The sequence below is a fragment of the Argopecten irradians genome, chromosome 10 (assembly GCF_041381155.1).
Source record: "Argopecten irradians isolate NY chromosome 10, Ai_NY, whole genome shotgun sequence".
NCBI classification, from domain to species: Eukaryota; Metazoa; Mollusca; class Bivalvia; order Pectinida; family Pectinidae; genus Argopecten; species Argopecten irradians.
Window position 1 is genome coordinate 23,550,542 of NC_091143.1, and position 25,268 is coordinate 23,575,809.

The following is a 25,268-nucleotide window of genomic DNA, read 5'->3' on the forward strand; positions in this document are numbered from 1 at the left end:
TCAGCAAATAAAAAACTTAACCTTTGCCCTTGACCATGACCCGTCACATTGTTAAAATAATTCATCAAGAATGTATCCGTCATTTGAATGAAATTGGTGACCTACTGAACATTTTTATAAATAGTGTCAAACATTTTCAAGAAAAGCTCACGGAATGACATAAGCCACTGGATTATTTTTCAGTCTCCTAAAATATCAGGAAGTTGAAACAAATTGTTGTCTTTTAAATCAGCGCCCTGGTCATTTTAATCAATTCCGAATTAACGATTAACCACGGAAATGTGGGATATGTTTTTAATAATATTTTATTTTTTTCCAAATTTCATTGATACATAATATCTCATTCACACATCATCGTCCTCATCCTTATCAATTAATTCACATCATTCACATCATCAATCGTCCTTACAAAACAATAATTATCCTCACAAATACATCAATATTGAACACAAACAATACATGATATATCATCATCATCATCATAATCATCATCATCATCATGTCATCTTCATCATCATCATCATCATCACATCATCATCGTCATCATGATATCATCATCATCCTCCATCATCATCATCATCATTATCTTCATCATCATGTCATCTTCATCATCATCATCATCATCATGATATCATCACCATCCTCCATCATCATCATCATCATCATTATCATAATAATAATCATCATCATCATCCTCATCACAATCATCATCATCATCATCATGATATCATCTTCATCATAAATCATCATCATCATCATATAATCAGTTATCATCATCTTCATCTTGATATCATCATTAATCCTCATCATACCATCATGTCGTCGTAAATCATGATTCATCATCATTTTTTAAACATTAGTCATCATCATTATCATCATCATCATCATCATCTGTAACATCATGATCAAGATTCATCATCATCAACTACTAAGCTATGATCATTCACATTAAACATCTTATATCAATTGATAAAAACTATACAGGTACACACATTTTTTTCTAATGTGGGATATTTTAAAGCATATATACCTGTACCCGTAACCTGATAGGTATTATTAATTGTTTGTACCAATCATAGATGAAAACAATTACGACACTGTGATTTTCAAAACAAATAAAACAATTTATTCATAAGTTCAAACTGCAAAAATGTTCCACACACTGTATCTGTCATAATTCATGCGTCTGCGTGAATGAATTGTCTCTCTTACTATCAAACTACATTTTAAAACAGAAATATATACCTTTAAAGCAAACATGTGCGAGATAATAAAGAAAGTCTAACTTATCAAGCCATAAAAACAATTAAAATATTATATTATTTTGATTTATTCCTATTACACTCACATGATTATCAAGATCTCACCAAGTTTGGAAACACTACAGTAACTCGGCAGAGTATTGTCTTACCCTAACATTGTATTTAGACATATATATATTTTTTGGAAAATATAGCATCTAATTTTCAGGTGTATTATCATCATCAACATCATATTTACGGTATCGAACTTTTAGCTTCCTTAACTCTAACACCACAAACACCATCGTCAAATCTATCGGTTTTGGCACAAACATTCGCAAAACTTTATCAACATATAAAACAGTTACAGAACGTGCACTTTTAAAGCAAACGGGTGAAACAGTTAAAAACACAAATCTTTTAGGAAATAAGAAAACAATTAAATTAGTGTAAACATATATTTTTGTTAGAAACGATATTATTTTGACCGATTCCTTATACATAGAAATGATCATTAAGGAATGAAAGCGAGAAGATAATATTAAATACTACAACAGTATCAACGAAAATGCGCCCTGTACCCAAACGTTATATATTCGGGCATATTTTTGACGTTTTTGTTGGTTTGATATTTTTGTTGGCACAATCATGTTCATGTTCAGCAATGATCATAATCATTGTCAACATCATCGTCTCGGTAACGAACGTTTTGCTTCTTTAACTCATCGTAAACACCATCGTCAAACCCATTGGTGCGGACATGTCCAATTCTCGCATGATCATATGGGTCATCGTCTTGGTATTGCTGTGCAGGACCTCTTGTTTCGGTTTTTCTATCGCCAAAGTTTTTCATGTGAGATTGGGAATGAGCAAGTTCATATACATCTTGTTCTGAATTCTTGGTCTCCGACACGCTCTGTTGTTCAACAAGGAAGTAATTCTTACCCAGAACCCCTGATAGCTGCTCACTTCCGGTTGCTGTCGTTGCAGAGTCGCTTTCTTCGAGAAGAAAATAGTTGTCCGCTCCAGGCGAAACTGTCCCATTACGCATGGTCTCGGCACGTTCATTTGCATCGTTGTCGCCAGTTTCAGAAATAAAACATGCACCTGTCAGGTTTGAAGGGCTTGATTTTTCAATAACGAAATAATTGTTTTGAGGAGAGGATGCGTTTGCAAGGTCATAATCATTGTTTTCTGATTGTAGTTTGTGACTGTCCGTTTTGTTCAGGTTCATTGTTTGCTCTTGAGAATTTGACTGTCCACCGAAATTAGCATAACTGTAGTCTAATTCACCGCTTACTTCCGGTTTTGTTTGATCAGCCATGTCGTAAGTGTGTACCTCTTTGTCACTTTCCTCATATCCCATATTGTCAAGACCGGCACATTTCTGGTCATCCTAAAATGCATTAAATAAATAATTGAGCATTGTACATGATGACACATGTGTTAAACATTATATTACTATAGTAACGATCAATGGAAGATAAGATGAAATCTTTCATATATTTTGGCAGTTCAATATACAATGTATTAGCATTTATAACGTTTTCTTACTCAAACAACGTTGACAAAGTAGCTCAAGCAGTAGAGCGTCCGGCTAGTGTTTGGACGCCCCGGGTGCGAACCCCGGTCTGGTCGCTACATTTTCTCCTATCTCGTTACAAAATTGTCGAGCTTTCCAGCTCTTGTATTCTATTTAGGCAATAGGAGTATACTAAGCAGAGGATATGCGAATTTTTGAGTTGTTTTCGAGGTCGAAGCCTTGAATAAAGTAGATAGGAGTGTAGTTCGATCATCGGTGAGCAGTAAGCTCATTCAATAGAGCATCGATAGAGTTAGTGTTTGGACCCTATCATCAAACTCCGATCTGACTGCTACATTCCTCCTTCTTTTACATATATAAATATATGATAAAAAGTACATGTAACTATAAACTGACTCATTTGTATGTCATAAACATATATATATCTATATCTCGAAAACATATACAGGTAGGCAAGGGATTAAAGTTATTAACTAGTGATTGTCATACCATAGTGATCCGGAGTCGGAGAACATTTTAGCTTCATATACATGTATAGTTGTTGTTGTGTAAGCACTGATTTTTAAATTGCATTAAAATACTAATAAACCATTATGTGGCTATAGTAATTTAAAACAAATAATGTATGGAGGTTTTGAAGTATATCTGAATGCTGAATTAGCCATTATAACAAAATCTCATTAAAATGATAAATAAAATCGCGTGCTTAGAGGATTGATTGTACAGTGCCTTTCTCTGTTTTACTTTTATATTGTGAATACTTACATGCGTTTCTCCATAAGAAGGGTTGGCAATACAGGAATCAGAGTAGTCTGGTGCTTTCTTATTCCTGAAAGTAAACTTCAGAATTTTATTGAAAGAAAGAGTTCCTTGCTCATTTCAGAAAATTATGGTATCTATGATGCCAGCTGTTATCAAATCTTAACGCTATTATTATATGTCCGAGACCAAAAGTAATTTCCAGAAAACATTTAATTTTTTAAAAATGTTCCACCGCTGACAATTGGTATTTTTTCACTATCAAAAACAGGAGCAGACGATACAGTATTTTTATTCAGTTGTTCTAATGATGAATGCCATTTATGCTATGTCGACGGTGGAGCATCTTTAAATACATGTAATAAAATTGCTTGATGACCGTGATGATCTTCAATGCCTGAATATTGGAAAGCTCTTAGTATACTATTCTTGACTCTGAGTTTACGTTTGAGAAATGAGAAAAAGACTCATGATAGAAATGTTTGAATAACTCGACACAGCTTCAAGAGCAAAATTAAATGAAAAACATGGCTTTTCCTTTTAAACGAGAATATACCACTTCCTTGTAACTTATTTGAAAAGTGACCTTAAAGTAAGTGATAAAGTTTATGTGAAAACTGATATCGGGGAAGCAGATAAAGGTAAATCTTAAAAGATGATAGCTGAAGCGTCAATAATTTAGTGTGAATCAATATGGTCGAACGCGAATGCGAATTTCAAACAATACTGGTAATATCAAAAAGATATATTTTATGTTGTCTCACCCAGATAAACACTGTTAATTTTCTTAAAACTAAAATAGCGAAACGTACCGTTGTCTCCTACAAACAAAGACAATCACTGTTACACCAATGCTAACCACCACAACAGCTAACAATCCACCAACGATCGCCGTCGTATTTGTCCCAGTTTCCTCTGTCTGGTGGGCCGCGGACACATAATCTATATCATCAATAGATTTGTTCTTACATACACAGTTTTAATGAAATAGTAATAATCTTAAAACAAACCAACAGAAACGTAAAAGCGATATGGCCGTCACATGCCCATTATCTACCATGCAGGTGAGGAGTGAAATGAGAAAGGAACATTTTTATTTCTTGTACTTATATCGAGTGTGTTTAGAAAAGAGTGCGTTATAACAAATATTTTCTAATTGATAAGCTTTTATTTTTATTTTTATTGTATAATTCAGATAGAGACATAGAGGATGGTTGACTCGTTTGCTGTTAACAATATGTTGAAAAATACAGTTGAATATGCACTTCAATCCTTAGCCTGTTTTAACAAAAAAAAATCAAAGCACTGTTAAATGTGGAGTAAATGGCAAGCTTCAGTGTTTGAAAAGGGTAATTGAAAAATACTCATTTATCCCTGAAGACACAATTAGACTCTTTATTATGAAATTTCAGTGGGTAATGTGTTAAGAACGTCGACGACGACGACGATTGATGATGATGATGGTGATGATTTTTACCAGTTTTAGGCGATGCCGAAATTGTCGATAACGTTGTGTCTGGTAGAGATGTAGTATATGTGGCTGGAAAACCATGCTCGTGGGACATGGAGGTTGTTATGACAGTAGTCGTTGTGTGAGAGATTTTGACTCTACAAATAATGTAAAATAAAAAAAACCCAGACATGTGATGATTATATTAGGATGCAGAAGGTAATAATTGAAGTTCTCTATATCAGACATTTAAAGTACAATAAAAAGTTTAATTAAACATGGCAAATATTTTTATTATATAGTAATGTATTTGTATCAATTCTCTATCTATAAAGTGAAGTGGTAAATTACGACAAGGTTGCTAAAATAAATTTGAAGTTGCTCAGGGACAAGCAATATTTTTTTTAAGTTTTTAGCTCCTGTTTAACCTAGTGATATTTTGTATGCCTATATGCCATTTTCTTTCATACCTACGGGTGTAATACTGGCTGGTCTAGGGCAATACACTCATGTCGCCTGAGTCTGTATTGCATGGCTACCCATGCAATAAAGCCTCGTGACGTCACGGCGTCAACAAATTGTCTATTTCCTTGGTAAAATTTTAACATTTTTTTTTCACTTTGACTGTTTTTACTATAAAAGATGCAAACAACGGAATTTTTGTTGAAAATATCACGTGAATGAAAACTTTCAGCCGTGGATTTCTTCGAATTTATTTCAAAAATGGTGGGATACTATAGTTGTAAAATTGCAATAAAATGTCGAGGTATGAAAGAAAAATACTCTTTCATAAGTGGATATGAAGGATAGGGATATTCTACCCGAGGGATCACAAAATGCTGCAAAACCCTCGGCAAGCCTCGGTTTTACACAACATTTTGTGACCCTCGGGTAGAATATCCCTATCCTTCATATCCACATATGAAAGAGTCTTATATTCTATTATAGTTAAACATAACTAAATTGATAAACAGTGTGTATGCATCGGGACTAACGTTAGGTATCACTGTTGACTTGTAAATTGTTGTGTAGATTGAAAAATAAATGTATACTTCAGGAAAACAAGTCCACAGTGTTTGTAACATATTTCTGTTGGCTGTTATTTTTACTAGTGTCTATATCAGGTACAAGAATTGCTTGTTTGCCCTGATTCGACTCTATAAAATCGTACACATCGAGTCCAACTGTGCTTTGAAATATCATATTGCTAAAATACTTTCGTAAATGCCAAAACACATATTTCTCCCTCTGTCTGAGGTTTAAACTTTCTAATATTTTACCACATTTTTTTAAATGTTGCAACACTGGAAGTATTTTTAATTACAAAAGGAAAAAACAAATCTTTTTTACGTGAACACGTGAAAAATAGGCACGGAAGATGCCGAATTATTCCGAACTCTTTTGAACATCGTCTCGACAATCTCGAAGTAACAAGAGAGTTGTGAAACAAAGATTAATAGAATCTTACATGGGTCTGTGAAGTGACAGGATATCTCAACCCGAGTGAAAGATTTTGGCCGGTCAACCCGAGGCTTGCCGAGGGTTGACGGCCAAAATCTTTCACGAGGGTTTAGATATCCCTGTCCACTTCACAGACCCATGTTTGATTCTTTTTCTCCCATACTTAGAAGAAAAAATGATGAAATTCCACTTGGTTTCCAGCTTTTTCATCGCGCCATGATCGCAAGAACGTCGTTATGCGTAAAAATTGATGACGTCATCTACAATGCGCGCCACAGTTACGCCGCATGTATTGATGACGTCACGTTATTGTCTAGCGCGTGTGAGCTGTCTTACACCCCCCTGTGTAAGATAGAGATATCTTTTCCCTAGCAACCACGGGATATCCCTGTGAAGTATGGGAGAAAAAGTTTTCATTAACAAAACATTTAGTTGACCTCACCAGACTGGATCTACAAAGAAAATACTGCTCGCACATTACAACATTTGATACACACAATATGTTTACGGAAATGTGTGAATTAGATGTTTCAGATACACACTCTGTGAACATATACCAGTATCAGGTCGACTGAATTACCATATATGGAACAGACAAAATTCCTATGCGAGTTATTCCCCTTGTAGTCATGCACGTGATAGTGTGATTTATGAATGGGATTCGTTTACTACGCATAGCAAACGCGTAGTATTTTTCAGGGGGGACTGTCTTTAATTTCCCCTGCGAACCACAATTTAGATGAATATAATTTGTAAATGAAATCTATCGTGTGTATTAATAAATTTTAAACATTTTCACCGCACGCCGATTTCGGGAAATGCAATTGTGATTTTAAATCAACATATATTTATAATACAGCTAACAAAACAATCAATACGTGTTTTGATTATTCAATTTTAACCGTGATTAAAGATCATTTATCTATTATACTTCACGTATCTGTTCGACTACTACATGTACTTAATATGCATTATATCGAAATGCCCAACCATTTAGTAATATACATAATATATAACAAAAATCTCTCAAATCATTTAAAATTTCTCTCTAAGTTCTTTTCTTGCATTCTTGAAGTTTCACATCACACATATTTTATATCGTACGAGAAAGTTATCTTTTTTCTATAAAAAAACCACATTCTACCCATCCTCGATACTCCAGGGGTAGATCGTAAGTCATCGGAACTCCTGGAATATCGAGGATGCATTCCACCATGTGACTTTCTGAATACAAGAAGAATTGCAGTAATTCATATGCTCATGTGTTACATGAAAATATGTCGCCAAAAGATAAAAATATATAGATCTAGAGCGCATCTTAGATCGATCTGTTCGATTACTATCGTTCTTATGCACAAGTCGTACACGACGTACGGATGTTCCAAGTAGTCGAGACCTCTTCATAAGCCTCTTCCTTTATGACAGTGTATTTTAGATAGTACATAATAAATTCTGCTCATTGGAGCCTTTCTGCATATAGTCTTATATACATTGTACACTTATATACACAGAACCCTGAACTAGAACCTACTACAACTACATTAAACAGTCGACCCGATAGATAATGTAGATTAATGTATATTTTAAAGAACATTTTTTATTAGTAACATAGTTAAAATATTGCTAAAATCGTACTGAAACCAACTGAAAATTAGTGTAACTTTTGTAACGTATGATCAAAGTTTTTCTCCTGTTTAATAGTGAATCTAAAAACCCTTAATCACATACAAATGTACATCTGCCTCTCTAATATATGTTTGTGATTATCACAAACTCTTAATTCAAATAACCTTTTCCAAAACGTTATATTTCTGGAAAACGATATGCGGTGAATGTATCGTAAAAAATGAAACAAAATACCATAAAAGTAAACGAACAGCAAATCAAAATATTTGGGACAAATAAATTTTGCTATGTATTTTGTATATTACTTCAACATTTGTTTATGGAGTTTGTTTGTAGTTGAAATGAAAGGTCTGATAACGTACTGATTGTTTGCATTAGCTGTAATATAAAACAATAATTTAAATCATTATTGTAAAAAAAAAACGCCGAATTTCCCGAAATCGGCGTGCGGTGAAAATGTTAATATTTTATTAATACACACAATGAATTTCATTTGAAAATTTGTGGTTGTCAAAATTGTGGTTCGCAGGGGTTCACCCTGAAAATAATACGCGTTGCTATACATAGTAAACGAATCCCATTCATAAATCACACATTTTCATTGACCAATATGCGTACAAATCACGTGCATGACTACAAGGGGAATAACTCTGTCTGTTCCATATATGGTAATTCAGTCGACCTGAGTATGATTTAGTCAAAACAGGAATATATGATCCCTAGATTTCGGCTCTCTTATAGACCGACATATACTTCTGGGGAGTTAAATCATCAAGGTACATGTCCATGTTCAAAATTAAATTGTTTAAGCGACATATCGTTATAGTGAAATTAGCATGAAATATAATCTTAAGGTACACGCTTTTAAATAAAATTGAAATCAATAAAGTTTACCTGTTGTAGAAGTGAAACCGTGTCTTACTGCAGTCGCATTAGATGTTTTATTAACTGCAAAAAAAATCCTTGATTTAATCAATGGTATCCACTGTACATGTAAGCTGGTGTAATATCACTCATATTAGTACATACCTTACTTTAATTTAGAATGTTCTGATTGGATTAAACTTGATCACATGATATTGAATAATTTAGATATTTCGCCGGACTTTGAAGGTAAGGAAATAACTCAAGGAACGGAAATATCCGTTTGGAAGCTCCGCACGTAGCAGAACGTGGACGTGATCCTCAACGTCAACCGAAAATGACAAACTATGTTGCTTCATTGTTTTACTACAAAGATGCTACAAACAACAGAAACAAATTATATCATATGTCATACAGGCATTATTTGCTTATATCATGTTGATATCTCATTGACTGCAGTCCGTCAGATTAGGAACGTTGTTAAGAAATTTCTTAGTGAGTTCTTCTACCAGTCAGATAGTTTGTTGATGTTGAATACAACAACTTTATGGAGTTAATTATTATGCCCCTATGTGTCGGGAAACATCTAGAATTCACCTCTTTCCAGGGAGACAATTCTTGATGTATCTCTCCACAGAGGGCCATAATTATGTGAAATACAACATGGAATTCATATATAATGTCGATATAAACGTAAATATACCAGTAACACCATTACATCACCGTCGGCTACCCATGTAATCAGCCTGAATTACGTTAAATGGAGCGTATTGGAGTTTAGACACTGTGGTTTTCTATGGTGTACTTACATTTGCAGTTACAGAAAAAGTCCGGGACACTCTCTATCTTACAACTATCACAAGAGTTTGTACAATTGCATGCATAGCAAGTACAGGTCTGTGTTACATTGTAATTTAAAAATCTATCAAATACTGTGACAAATTCGGGATCTCTTATATTTTGTCCAAATCGGAGTTTTCCTTTCCAGCCGTTCTCACAAGCAAGTGAATGAACTGAAATAGAAAAATGTCAATCAGAAGAAATACTGAACAACACTCCCATACAAAACATATGACTTTGATAGCAGTATATGATTTTTCGTAATTATGAATAAGTGCACGTGAAAATACAGAAATCAACACGTGGAATCCATCGGTTCAACGGCACGCATGGTAATGATATCATTTTAAAAAAAATGAATCTGTAGTAAATACGGCGTTTAACTATGTGAATTGAAATGAAAATGCATTGCTCATTATAAGCTAATGTATTTCCTTTATGGAATGATATTTATATTATTTGACAGGAGAAGAGAGAAACATCTTTTATAGAGCTATAAAACGCTAAGTAAACGACAAACCACAGAGTTATCATTCCTTGCGCTCTTAACTATCTTTTATACTTGCTCCAAATTAATCACACTAAAACGTATATCTGTTGAAATAGCCATTAAGAATTATCATCATACAACTTTGCAATATACATGACCACATTTTACACCCCGTTGTGGGGATTCTACAGAATTAATCCTTAATTAGAATGACAAGTTGTTAATATTATCTCATATTTATCATGCGGAAATATAACTTTGCATAGGAGAAAAAAAATAGGAAAAATGTCTATGACAATTGGCCAGTTATATATTGAACATATAACTGTTGACAAAATGTCGCCGACGAACTGTTGTTTTCTTCAGCGAGTCGATAATCTGCCTACTACCTCCAAAGGATATGGCCCCATATGGATACACGGAAAACAGCTATGGATATATTGAAAAGGTGTAGGTGTAGAACAACAACTTTAGATAGAATTCACTCTTTTTTCCACACTGACTTTCTCCCTCCAGCCCACTAGCAAACTATTTTATGCTTCTATTTGTAAATTATTTAATTTCATATGTCACAACTTTGAGGATAATTTTCCGTAGACCGAAAAAAAATGTAAGTTAAGTATTATGGCGTTATACATACAGAACGTTTTCGCGGGATATTTTAAAAGCGGCAGTCATTGGCCAAACTGAATAATTGGATAAGATATCAATGCGCCACACCTTATTTTGCTTTATTGTAAAAAATCAAGTAAAATTACGGAAATTGATGCCTAATTATAGTATAAGCACTATTCTCAATATTTTGGGGTTTATGAAAAAATAGACAATACACGGACAAACATTCTTTTTCATCGACGCTTAAAATCCTTCCATTTTTGTCAATGACTTCATAAACCCAAAATATATTGAGAATAATGCATGCCTAATAATCAGTGAAAAGAGAATTTATCGGAATATTTTTCAATCAACATTTAAGCATTGATGTCACTATATGATTCCAGTGTTTTATCAATTTCGAATCAATTCGCGTCTTCAGTTTCTCTATTATGATGTCACGATAACGTAGTTTTTTCGCGCCATACCTCGGATTTTTTTTTTCCAAAGTGGTTTAAAAAAAATTAGTCAATCAGACAGTGAGATATAGTATGAAACAAAGAACAATTTCTTATATCGCCTGATTCAATGTTACTTAAATGAACGGTGATGTGGGGCAAGTACAAACGTTTATTGCAGATAGCTCACCTTTTGTGATTTTGATGATATCGATTCAACACACATTAGAGAACCATAAATTGATTTTAGTAATGAACAAGAATTGTCTCTAAAGTCACATTTGAATAGTTACGTTATACCTTTTATGCTTAATGAAATATTTTACACATTGCATTATCCTCCGGTTACAATAATATCGATATTGGCCTAGTCGTTTAAAACTATTCTAAAGCTACATTACTTTTATATAGACGTCCTTGTTGGTGATGTTTGATAATTTCAGATGTCAACCATCTACTGCTTCCATGAGAGGTGTAATCCTATTGTCCCCAAACCTCTACTGATATAGAGATCCATGTTTGCTTTTTCTGTGCATATTCCAGACGATAAACATTTACCAGCATACTTATTTTTAAACTTATTCAACTTAACTCGGTCTTCTGAAATCCAAAATGTGTGGAACAATAAAATCATTTTTTCATCTTTTTGTATCTATCAAATGATACAAATGTTTGCTAACGTAAAAAATAATGTAAAATCGTTTTTGGAAAACCACACTGAGCCTAATAATCACTCCACTTGCACCATGCATAGTACTATCTTTACTTCAAGCATAACACTAAGCATATTTAGATACATTTAAAAGACATTTTGACTGCATTATGTTTTATATTGAATGTTTGAACATATACCGGGGACTTGAATACTATAAACACATCCAAATAGACCAATTTATCATCGAATAAGGCACCTTATTATAAGCATGGACAGAGTTATTGAGAACATAACCATACCCGGATATTATCAGCCACCGTTTGGGCCAGAACTGATCATTAGTCAAGAAACAACAAAATGATTTGTTCATGACTGCGTAGTCACACAACGTCCCGGATAACATTGTGTGTGGATATGGAAGCGAATTTAATATTCAGGAAATAATGATGTAAATCTTGTATCAACTGGTAAGAAAAATTATGAAGGTTTTGTATAAATCACATGCTTGCTTGGATTTGTTTCATGGTCCACCAACTTGCAATAATTTGGGGTTTTGAAATTTTGATTCTTTACCCAAAATACGCTACAAGATCATATCAGGATGATCATCGCAATATATTTGAAACGTGTCCAAGGTATACTTATAACCTAGTATTTACTGACCAGTATTAAAAAGGCTCCGTTCGTACACCGACTTACAATTTTGTCCGTAATTAATCATAACCATAACATGGTCTTCTCTACATTTGCATTACGGTTAGTAAATAATCATCACACATACCAGAAATATTATATTATTTAATTAGGTTACAATACGCTCCCTCTAGACCTACAACATGTCTGTAGTGAAGATCCTATCACCCTGTTAAGTTATTTATAGTGAACTTGGGCCAGAAGTGTGTAATATCTTAAAACCTACATCAAAAAGGATAGTATTTGATCGGCTAGACAGGTTAATATTGAATATATATTTAATTGTGTAAAAGTCTGTGCCCGCGCATCGCTTTTAATAACTACTTAAAGTTGACTAGAAAGACTTTGTGTATTTATATGTACAACACTGAAAATCAGTCACGCTCTGACAATAAAGGACCTGTTTATATTACGTTTATCGGAAACCACCTCGAGTTTACCTAATGTTATATGAAGATACAAAATCGTGCTATTACTTTCCATATCAGATTACTATTCTTTGTCCGGTCTCGTAAAATAATCCGGAAGTTAAAATAAATTGTTGTAAAATATAAATGTGTTGTCATCTTAAGATCTATGAATCAACAGTTTGATATCTTCTATTCTCTGTGAATATTCTGATTATTCTGAGCATAAACGCCATGATAGAACGAAACCTGATAATGGATTATTCATTGTTTGTGCCAAACAGAGAAGAAAAAAAATGGTAGTGCAATTATCTTATTTTCGAAAATATCTTTTTTAAATAAACAAACTAATATAAACATCTCATATCTCAGTGTGTTCCTAATATTCTTATCCTTTATATCCACATGTAAAGGTTTCTCATAACTCGACGTGTTATTGCAATTTTACGATTGTGGGTATCCCGCCATTTTAAGAAATAAGTTCGAAGTAAAAATTAATATGATATTGCGTTATTTACGGCAAATAAACCATTGATAAACTCAATTTTCACTTTAATTGTCAAAAATATTTCATTTTTAGACACTTACATTTAAATCTTTGCAAATGAAGTCTCATAAAACATAAAGAAAATTTAATATACCAAAACATCCAGTTTTAATATGAAATATTAGGAGTGCGTCTAAATTTATTTGGAACAATCCTTCAAAATGTTTCAAACCCATATCGTCGATTTGGTTTCTTGGCACTATATTAATTGTAAAAATGAAACAGGGAACGTGTATGCCACAAACAATTTGATATTATTTTGTCATTGTTTTATAAATACATTTTTATCGAACCCAAGGAAATTTGGAAAAGTATGGATAAATTCCTCATTGGTTTACAAAAAGACGTTTGATGACGACTGATTGACAAGACCTTGTTAGAGCTTGACGAGCACCTGCGTTTTGTGGCTGAGTCATGCACATCTCTACTGCACACAAATTACTAGGACGTAGACACTATCTGTCATCACATTAGTTATAAAACCAAAAAATGTAATAAGGAATACGATATCAGTTAAGTAATTAACTCCTTATTGACAATAATTGTCTAAGGTGTACGACATGTTACGTAACTTCTGTACGTTCACGAGTCTATCTGTCTAATTACAAAGATTTTATAAAATACGACAACATTTTATGATTCACCTGAAAGTCACGTCGGTGTATATTTCCTTTACCAGATAATAGTACATTGGTGTGGTGGTTGTTGCCTTGTACAGCCACCAAACCACACAGTGTGATTCGTGTGAAACCACCATACAGCACAAAAACTATGATAAATGATAACGACTACGCCCTGAGATATATATTATATAAAAAAAACACATGTTCTACCGCTCAACCTTGCTTTCTATAAATGTGTCATCTGATATTAAAGGAAAACATCAAACATGTTTTAAAAGGATTAATGATATCGCATTTTTGCATTTTAGATTTTGTCATTTTCAATGCAAATAGGAATTTGCATCCATAACCTTTAAACATGTACATGCATCTATCAATTATGATCTAACAAAAATGAAATAACAATGATAGTATAACAAGTATAAGTATATCTTAATAAATAATATTAAAAAAAAACTTAAAACAGTTGATAAGAAGGTTGTACAATCTTGGAAAAAAAGTCGCGTAGTGAATCTAAATACAATTGCACATGTCTTATTTTCGTAATGTTATATTTTGCATTTCCCCTATGGTATTATAACCAATTTAGAGGATTTATGTTATAAAAATTTACTTATTTGATTTTTATACGGATACATGTACATGAACTTGGAAAACTCCCTCTTAAAGTACCGAGTGAATACTTGCAGAAAAGATGCAGTCTATTAAAATGGTGATTCAAATTTTTTTGTAATGATTCTTTTAACATATAATACAAAATAAAAATAGTTTTCACATGTCGTAATCATTATCAGGCAGAAAAAACCACGACAGTCGGGACACATAATTTGTAATTCTTAAGAGACGGAAGTGGCATTTACATATAAAAATAGTGAAGGTTAAACTGTATATGCAGCTATGTCTCAAATATCACAATGAATTATTCAACCTCGTAACATTCCATCATAGACTTTAGCGAAAGGTTATCTTGCGGACAGTGCTTGGGTATTTATGTAACACTACATCACGTACGTGTATGTTTACGTGAAAATAGGTACAAAGATCAGGCTGATTTAAGCTGTAATCGTTAACCTTACCAACACGCTTTTACATCATTGCTGTTAGTGAAAACCAACAAAAGTATAAATTAGCCCCAAAGCAAATAAAAACTTCATCTAACATGCACGAATCAAGTTACTCTCTTGAACTATATGCCCGGTATAATTACATGATATCATGATAACACAAGTGTATAAAAGAATTGTTTTAATGGATACAGGGTAGCAAAAAAACAGCCTTATAACCTTAGAACTTGATAGAGCTTGAGTTTCCTTACTTATCACTTTTTATTTAATCATATAATAAGATACCGAGTGAGGCTTTGAGATGTTTGCTTATGCAATACTTAATTACAATCTAAAACAAAATTACATCCAATGAAATTATTTGATAAGGACATGAAAATAAAAAGACTATAAAAGATTATCAGTAACATCTTTAAAAATATTAACACAAACACACCAAAAACAATCGCAAAAATAATTGATACCAATTTTAATTAGTCTTAGGTATTTGTTAATCTATTATAAATATGTTTACTTCAACATTAGTTCATATTTTAAAAACATTCATTTTCTCATGTCAGAACCAAATAAATCTAGAAAAGTTATATATACATTTTAAGATATTGAACTACACTGTAGGTGTATTCAGGAAGAAAAACTACAAACATAATTATACGCCTGTCTTCAAAAATATGCTAATACCTGTTTTCCTTTCTTTCTTGACAGGAAGCGATCCTCAAGGCGACATCTAGTGCCAAAAGAATGGTCGGGTACTCAGTGTTGGTTGGAAGTATGGGGGTTCTGGCAGTAAGCGGAATCCTCCTTGGGCTTCATTTTAGTGGCAACCTCGACAAGTTGAGCGATGACGGAGATGACTTGGTAAATATTCTAAATAACCTATATCGTATTGTCCTATTTAGCCTAACAGGGTGGATGACATTCCTTGTGCTTTCGATAGTATGATTCAGTGAGATGGCACTATACTTTGACATTGTTTCAACTTTACCGTGGTTCATAAAAACAACCCCAACACTACGTTACGTACCGTTGAGGTCATTCTCATCCATAAAGTCAACTGCTTGTGGAATAAAAAGCAGTGAAATCAAAAATTATAAAATTAACAAATGCTTTCAAATGGATTAAAACAATGCTTATCTATTTTAAAGGTTACGTCAGACAAATAATATTATGAAATACAATTAATGCAATTACTCATAAAATTTATGATGCAAATATTCTGCTGAAATACCTAGTATACTTTTGAAAGTGTAAAGTGAAAAAAGTGAACGTGTTGAAATATTGTATTGGTAGAAATGATTATTTTTATACAAAATACAAACTTTAAAATATTTATTATATAAAAAAAACTAAAACCAAAAAATAAATATTCGTTTATATCTATGTATCTATTCTTGAATTTTTGTAAAAAAAAAAAAAAAAAAAAAAAAAAAACAACAACAACAACAACAAAACATTACTATCTACCGATAAATTGAGGATCTAGCGCCAAAAATTAAGCTATATTTGCAACCATTTGTCAAGCATATAATCATATACCCTTAAAATCAAACTTTATGATATTTGATTGACCTAAGGCATGACATTACCATTGAGGAGTGTAGCAAGCATGCGGATGTAGATTGTAGATGGTGTGAGCGATTACTTTCATTCTCTTAATGTGACAGACGGTTCTTTAAAAATTACAGTGAGGTGTATATTAGGCTTAGATTATAATTTATTCATTATTAACATTCACATTTTTATAACATTTGAAACAAGCCTGTATGAATCAATTGCCAATACGTATTTAAATATGCACTCAGTGCGGCTGGGTGATATGTCAGAATGTTATAGGATATACGTGAACAGGTGTGTGTTGCAAAACTGCTCATAATTTTTATCGTCTGAGGTTAACAAATTAGAATGCAAGACAAATTATTAGGATTTTTATTGGAATCATGACCCGGTGAGGTGTTTTTATAAACAGTTAACTTATAACATTAATGTAAAGTTGAAACAGACAATCAGTCAATGACAGACCGTGAAGATGAATGTCTTCAATGATAGTTCGTAAGGTCAATCAGATATTTCTTTTCATTTCGTAAAATCGTTGTAATTTTGTCAGTTGCTAAGAATAAATGTCAATGAGAGTCTTAATTGATATATTTGATACGGTTCACTGACAGTCACATGACGGGGATTACGTGTTTGCATTAATTAATAAATTAATTTCCAATTAACCCTGAACGACAGCCACGCCGTCATATCGTTAAAGTAAGGAGTATGATTTAGGTCTCCTTGCTATACCTTACACCTCACGGCCGGAACTCTGAATACATAACACGAATCTGCAATTAACATATTGATGATCGAATCAGTCATGCATGGTACTGACCGACTGACATTTTCGACAAGCTAGTAAAACACATCATAATACTTAGTTGAAAAGAAAAAATGACATAAACGTATATCATTTTACCTTTTTTATTGTAGATTCGCTGCCGTAAAATTAACCACCATTCAAAGATTTCAATTAATTAGAAATATACGTGTCCACGAATTCATTATCACTATAGTTAATCAGTGTAACGAAGATTAAATGTCCCATACAAATTGTGTAGAATAGGAGCAGATTAATTAATGCCTTAAATGTCTGTCTCTGTTTCCAATATGCCGTCATACAGTGACTCCCACACAATAAAATGATTAAGAAGTAATGAAAAAGACATAATCCTACTCATAAAATGGCCTCAATCAGGTAGACAGAATATCACAAGTCATTCAAACCACGCGCAGTCACCCCATTACACCTATGAATAACTAGTATGGTTCATAGTAGCACACAAAAATAATAGATGAAAGTAAAATATCATAGGTAGGGTATACCATGTTTATATTATTATATTAGATATTAATATCAAAATAGTGATTTATTGATCAAGAGAACTATCTTGAGAGTTCTAAAATTTCCCTGAGTGTAAAAAATGAGGAAATGGTGAAAGTATATTATTGTTAAAGAAAATTTTCTAGGGATATGTGATTCCTGAAGCTCAGAAACATCCTCTCGATCTTTCACTCCAATGAGAAAAAGAAAATCATACAAAACAAATAATAAGCAGATGGATGCTAATCCATAGATTAAAAAGTTTGTTTTCTCTGGCTATAGCTAAATGGCAGCAGCCTTCCATAGCTGCAAAAGAGGAAGAAATATAATTTCATATTGCTAGACGTTGGCTGTCTCATCTTGGCTTGATGTGGTACTTAGAGCAAGGCTGAGTAATATAGACAGAAAATACAATAACTACCTATATTGGTTAGTGTCTCGTGGTCAGTGTTATGGCTGGACATATCAATAAGTGACCATCGATGTTCACTCTGCGGTAACATGAACTACTTGTTAGTACATTAGTAACACAGAGAGAAAGGTATCGGTGGCCGCGTCTGAGTCGTTAACTAGATCACTTAACTATATATAGAACACATGAATTATGTACGAATCAGTAACGCATAACGATATACATATCAAAGTACTTATATTACTCACGTGCAAGCATAAGAAACGCGGCAGACAGTCTGTCATTTCTAAATGAAAATAAATATTCATCGTTTCAAAAATCTTTTTTCCTGACAAAGTTATCATCGAAATAATTAAAACTTTCCCTTGGTCTCTTTTTCACCTCAAAATGAGACTAATGAGAACAGCCAATACAACAGTCAATCATGATCTAAATATGTTCTTGTAATCCAATAATATTAGTTACACAGTTTGTTAGTGACCTAATACGGAAAAATATTGGGTCTAAAATAAACTTGTATCGGGCAAGGCGAAGCCGAGCCTGATACATATTTATTTTAGTCCCAATATTTTCCCGTATTAGATCATTCACAAATTGTGTAGCGAATTTATCCCGTCGAAGACCCTTTCAAGGAAGTAACTGCAAAATGCATTAGGCCTATGTACTGATTATAGAAACCAAAACAACTCAAAACTTAAAACAATTTTCACCTCATTGAAGACTAGAATGCGTTGTCGTGGTCCATTTCTGTTAAATAACCCAAAAGAAGTGTTGCCGACTTCGATTTGCTTTGAAAGTGGTCATCAGCGCTATCATTCAAACATTTTGTCTCCATCTCGTCCATCGTGTTGTTAATGACGTTAGGGGCAAAGAACGATAACTCTATCGCCCAAACCTGATATGATTTCTACTAACCTGATACGACTATATATTGGATATTACGTGACGTTATTTTAACCAATAGGAATACAAGATAAAATATAATATTGCCTTACCACACCAACTTACATTCAATATTAAATGTATCACTGACTGTTAAATGCCTTGTCTGTCACACTTTTGTAGGTCGAGATAAACAGAGAAGCCCAAGTAGGTGCCAACTTCCAACGCCCCTCAGCAGACGACGACATTTCGACTACGGTAAGTGATCAACTCTGAGGTCCCGCTAATTAAGTTCAGAAATACCCGAAACCGTAATCAAATAGCTCTTTTAATGGAAAAAATCCTATCTGTCTTGATGCTACCAGAATATTACCATTCAAACACAAATACCGTAAATACTTATTTAAGGGCTATATTTATTTTGAATAAGTTAGTAAAGTGATGAATTCACGCATTCGTTATAATTGCTATACTGACGTTATGTAGAAATAAATTAGTGCAAAAATGTCTAGCGCCAAAACATTATTACCACTAAAATGTGTACGTTTACATTACAGTTCTTGTTTATTCTGCTTGTTTAACAATAATATTGACTAACCCTTAAAGATGTCGTGGTATATGGTGGAGTATAAAGATTGTTTTAATTTTAAATAATATCCCCGTGTAGTCACTAATATGAATCACGATCTTTCAAGCGATTAGTGAAAAAAAATCGTTACCAAAGTAAGATATCTACCGAAATAGAAATAATCTACAGTAGAATATATTTATAGAGCCAGTAATTCGTACTGCGTCATTACTAATTACGTTTTTATATTTAACTGTAGAATTTGGACCCTTTAACTGAGGAGGAGGATTTGTTAGCTGTCTCACGAACCAACAACGGCCGACAGGCTCAATTCAACCCCAACTCGGAGGAGGAAGAATACGAGGAACACGAATCGGATAGTCATGTGAACAGCGATAGCAGTGAAGACGATGATAGTGGCAATGACAGCCATGTAACTGGTGACAGTAATGAAGGCGATGAGAGCGGAAATGATAGCCAAATGACTGGCGACAGCAACGAAAAAGATGATAGCGACGATGATAGTAACGTAGAAGATCATAGTCACAGCAGTGAAGATGATGATGACTACGACAGTGGTGCCGATAGTGGAGATGATGATAGCAATGGAATGAGTGACAGCGATGGTGACAGCGATGATGACAGTGATAGTGCCAGCGACGATGATGGCAACGAAAGTGACAATGCTAGCAATGATGACAGCAAGGACAGTGATAATGATAGCGATGATAACAGCAAGGACAGTGATAACGACAGCAATAATGATAGCAAAGAAAGTGGCAATGACAGCGCTGGTGACAGCAAAGACAGCGATAACGATAGTGATGATGATAGCAAAGACAGCGATTACGATAGTGATGATGATAGCACAGAAATTGACAGTGACAGCGCTGGTGACAGCAAAGACAGCGATAATGATAGTGACGATGATAGCAACAGCAGTGATGATGATAGCAAAGACAGTGATAATGGCAGCGACGATGATAGCAAAGACAATGATAATGATAGCGCTGGTGATAGCAACGAAAGTGGCAGTGACAGCGCTGGTGACAGCAAAGACAGCGATAATGATAGTGACTATGATAGCAACAACAGTGATGTTGATAGCAAAGACAGTGGTAATGATAGCGACGATGACAGCAACGACAGTGATGATGATAGCAAAGACAGAGATAATGATAGTAATGATGATAGCAAGGACAGTGATAACGATAGCGATGATAATAGCAAAGAAAGTGGCAGTGACAGCGACGATGATAGCAAAGACAGCGATAATGATAGTGATGATGATAACAATAACAGTGATAATGATAGCAAAGACAGTGATAATGATAGCGCTGATGATAGCAAAGAAAGTGGCAATGACAGCGACGATGATAGCAAAGACAGTGATAAGGATAGTGACGATGATAGCAACAACAGTGATGATGATAGCAAAGAGAGTGATAATGAAAGTGACGATGATAGCAACAACAGTGATGATGATAGCAAAGAGAGTGATAATGAAAGTGACGATGACAGCAACAACAGTGATGATGATAGCAAAGACAGTGATAATGATAGTGACGATGATAGCAACAACAGTGATGATGATAGCAAAGACAGTGATAATGATAGTGACGATGATAGCGACAACAGTGATGATGATAGCAAAGACAGTGATAATGATAGTGACGATGATAGCAACAACAGTGATGATGATAGCAAAGACACTGATAATGATAGTGACGATGATAGCAACAACAGTGATGATGATAGCAAAGACATTGATAATGATAGTGATAATAATAGTGACGATGATAGCAAAGACAGTGATAATGCCAGCGGTGGCGATAGTAAAGACAGTGATGATGCCAGTGACAATGATAGCAAAAACAGTGATAATGACAGTGATGACGATAGCAAAGACAGTGACAATGACAGTGATGACGATAGCAAAGACAGTGATAATGACAGTGATAATGATAGCAAAAACAGTGATAATGACAGTGATGATGTCAGCGACGATAATAGCAAAGACAGTGATAACGACAGCGATAATAATAGTAAGGACAGAGATAATAACAGTGGCGATGATAGCAAAGATAGTGATAATGATAGCGATAATGACAGCAAAGACAGTGATAATAACAGTGGCGATGATAGCAAAATCAGTGAAAATGACAGTGATGATGATAGCAAAGACAGTGATAATGATAGCAATGACAGTGATAATGATAGCAAAGACAGTGATGATAATAGCAATAATAACAGCAACGGAAGTGATAGTGGAGATAACAGCAATGAAAACCCAAACGACGATGATAAGAAAGGAGGTATTAACATCGATTCATTATTGAAAGATTTAGTGAATGGAGATTCGGATAATGACAGGAAGAATTCGGACCACAACAATGATGATGACGACAAAAGCGATAATAGCAGTGGCGTTGATAGCATTGATAGCAAAGATAATGATAGCAATAATGACGATGATGGTAGCGATGATAATAGCAACGATGATGATAGCAATGATGATGATAGCAACGATAATAATAGCAATGTTGACGATGATGCAAGCAATGATAATAACAACGATGATAATAGCAAAGATGATGATAGCAATGACAATAATAGCAATGATGATGATAGCGACGACGATAGCAAAGATAATGATAGCAATAATGACGATGATGGTAGCGATGATAATAGCAACGACGATGATAATAGCAAAGAAGATGATAGCAATGATGATGATAGCAACGATAGTAATAGCAATGATGACGATGATGCAAGCAATGATAATAGCAACGATGGTAATAGCAATGATGATGATGATGGCGACGACGATGGCAATAGCGATGATGATGATTCCAATGAAGGCGATAAAAGCGAAAGTAAACAAGACGATAGTGATCAAAAAGATGATTTAACTAACAATGACGATAGCACTTATGACAACAGAAACAATGATGATGAAGATAAAAACAAAGGTGGCAATTATTATGATAATGGTGAAGGAGACAACAACAATGACGTTAACCTCGACGACATGTTAGCTGATATGCTAAGTGATGTTTTCGATGACAAGCCAAAGAACGATATGGCGCAAGATGACAGTGATTTATTGGGCGATAAAACTGAAGGTCAACAAGATTACATAGAGGATGAAAACAAATCAGATGGAGACAATAAAAGCGATGGCGACAACAGCGATGATGATAATAATGATGATGATGATGACTCCGGTGATCATGATCAAAATGATGACAAATCTGATGAGAAAAACAGCAGTGAAGACAAAAGTGATAATTCAAATAACGACGATGATAATGACGATGATGACAATGATGATGATGATGATGATGATGATGATGATGATGATGATGATGATGATGATGATGATGATGATGATGATGATGATGATGATGAATCAGGAGAGAAAAACAAAAGTGATAAATCTGAAGATGATTCAAATAACAGCGATGACGATGATGATACAAGCAATGAAAACGACGGCGATTCACAGGAAAATAATGACAGTGAAGGCGGCGATGAACGAAACGCCGGCGATGAAAACAATGGTTATGACATAAATGAATACTATACTAAGGGTGAAGGTGAACAAGCTAGTAACGATGTTAGCTTAGACGATATGTTGTCGGGCATGTTAGGAGATGTATTCCAGGAAGGACCACCCGTCGATGTGGTAGATGAGAACGCGTTGCTGGAAAACAATTTCAACAACGGTATGTTGGTGAACGGTGCCAGTCTTCCAGGAGGCGGTGATGCTGGTCCTTCAGATAATGACTTAATTAGTGGCATGTTTGGTGATATCTCTAAGGTCAGCTCTATGCTCTCACTTGGTAACAATGAGGACAGTGCCGTATTAGGCGATGGTGGTAATGACGGTATGATGGGCACTATGGAGGACAGTGCTGCATTAGGCGGTGCCGTTAATTTCGGTATGATGGGTAACATAGAGGACAGCGATTTACTGGGGGATGTTGTTAACGATGGAACACTTGGTACAATGGTGGACAGCGACGCATTAGGCGATTCTATTAACGATGGGATGCCCGTGTTGGTATCGCAAATGAATCCCGATGTCAGTTCCATGAACACATGGGGCGTTGGATTGAACGATGAAAACGATAATAATGCATACGTAGATAATGATGGCAGCGATTTTGGCAACAATGATGATGGTATTGTAATTATAAATGATCAGAATGATGATGACAATGATGATGATGACAATACCAATGACAATTTTGGTGAATACACCGAGAACATTTATGAAAATAATGATGACCAAAACGATAATAATGATGATATTAATGAGGACAATTTCAATGACAGTGATAATGATCAAAACGATGATTATAATCGTGAAAGTAATGATGATAACGATAATGATGATAATGACGATAATGATAATATTGTTGATAATAACGACGAAAGTAATGATGCAAATAACAATGACGAAAGTAACGATGGACAATACGATGACAATAATGATGATGATGATAATAATAATGAAGATAGTGAAAATGATAATAATGATGAAAACAAAGATAATTTCGATAACAATGATGATGATGATGATAATAACGATGAAAGTCAAAATGATAACAATGACGAAAACAACGACAATTTCGGAAATAGTGAAGATAACAACAATGATGATGAAGACAGTCAGAATGATAATGGATACAACGGCGATGAGATGGAAAACAACGGGGGTGATATATACAACGATAGCCCTATAGTACAAGCTGCCGAGTTGACCAATGAGGGAGATGGTAATGATGATGAAGAGTAGACAGTACACGCCGTCCGTTTTCTTATACGAATTCCATTCTTTATTTCGTACACAAATCATCATAATTGTCAAGATCATAAATACCTCCGTCATTTCTGATCATATATAGTTTACGAAACCAAACGTCTCTTATTTCGACAAAATGCTGCATTTTGTAATCAATTGATTAAGTTGTGTTAATTAGATTTCGGGATGTGTACGTCATCTGAATGGATGAAAGTAAATAATTGCATTGTTGTGCTGGCCACAATAGATCCACGTTCTGTTATATTTGATGTTGGGCATCCCCAGGAACGGAGCTGGCCTCTGTTCTGCCTATAAACCGCCATTATTCCATGCATTTGAACATTATCATTTCGTTTCGTCTGTTACGTTTTGTTCAGTGTTTTATTTATTTTATGTAATAAATAATTTTGTTTGATAT

General features: G+C 34.2%; 2 protein-coding genes across 2 annotated transcripts; one reads left to right on the top strand and one right to left on the bottom strand.

Moving 5' to 3' along the window:
* Nucleotides 1-318: 318 nt before the first annotated feature.
* Nucleotides 319-9,964, bottom strand: LOC138332614 (uncharacterized; the record flags this gene model as incomplete). The annotated part of the gene is made up of 5 exons (XM_069280614.1): nucleotides 319-2,637; nucleotides 3,550-3,613; nucleotides 4,356-4,485; nucleotides 8,975-9,028; nucleotides 9,754-9,964. Coding segments are annotated over 5 exons (1,197 nt in total), but the record flags the coding sequence as incomplete, so codon positions are not given.
* Nucleotides 9,965-15,999: 6,035 nt separating this feature from the next.
* Nucleotides 16,000-25,096, top strand: LOC138333429 (dentin sialophosphoprotein-like). The gene is made up of 3 exons (XM_069281798.1): nucleotides 16,000-16,173; nucleotides 19,656-19,730; nucleotides 20,300-25,096. Exons 1-3 carry the CDS (start codon nucleotides 16,057-16,059, stop codon nucleotides 24,842-24,844), a joined length of 4,737 nt encoding a protein of 1,578 aa, XP_069137899.1. The 5' UTR covers nucleotides 16,000-16,056; the 3' UTR covers nucleotides 24,845-25,096.
* Nucleotides 25,097-25,268: the final 172 nt, after the last annotated feature.

Coding starts and splice junctions, on each gene's coding strand:
- LOC138333429 (XM_069281798.1), top strand. CDS start 16,057: ATGGTCGGGTACTCAGTGTTGGTTGGAAGTATGGGGGTTCTGGCAGTA. Junction 16,174..19,655: donor GCGATGACGGAGATGACTTG/GTAAATATTCTA, acceptor ACACTTTTGTAG/GTCGAGATAAACAGAGAAGC. Junction 19,731..20,299: donor ACGACGACATTTCGACTACG/GTAAGTGATCAA, acceptor ATTTAACTGTAG/AATTTGGACCCTTTAACTGA.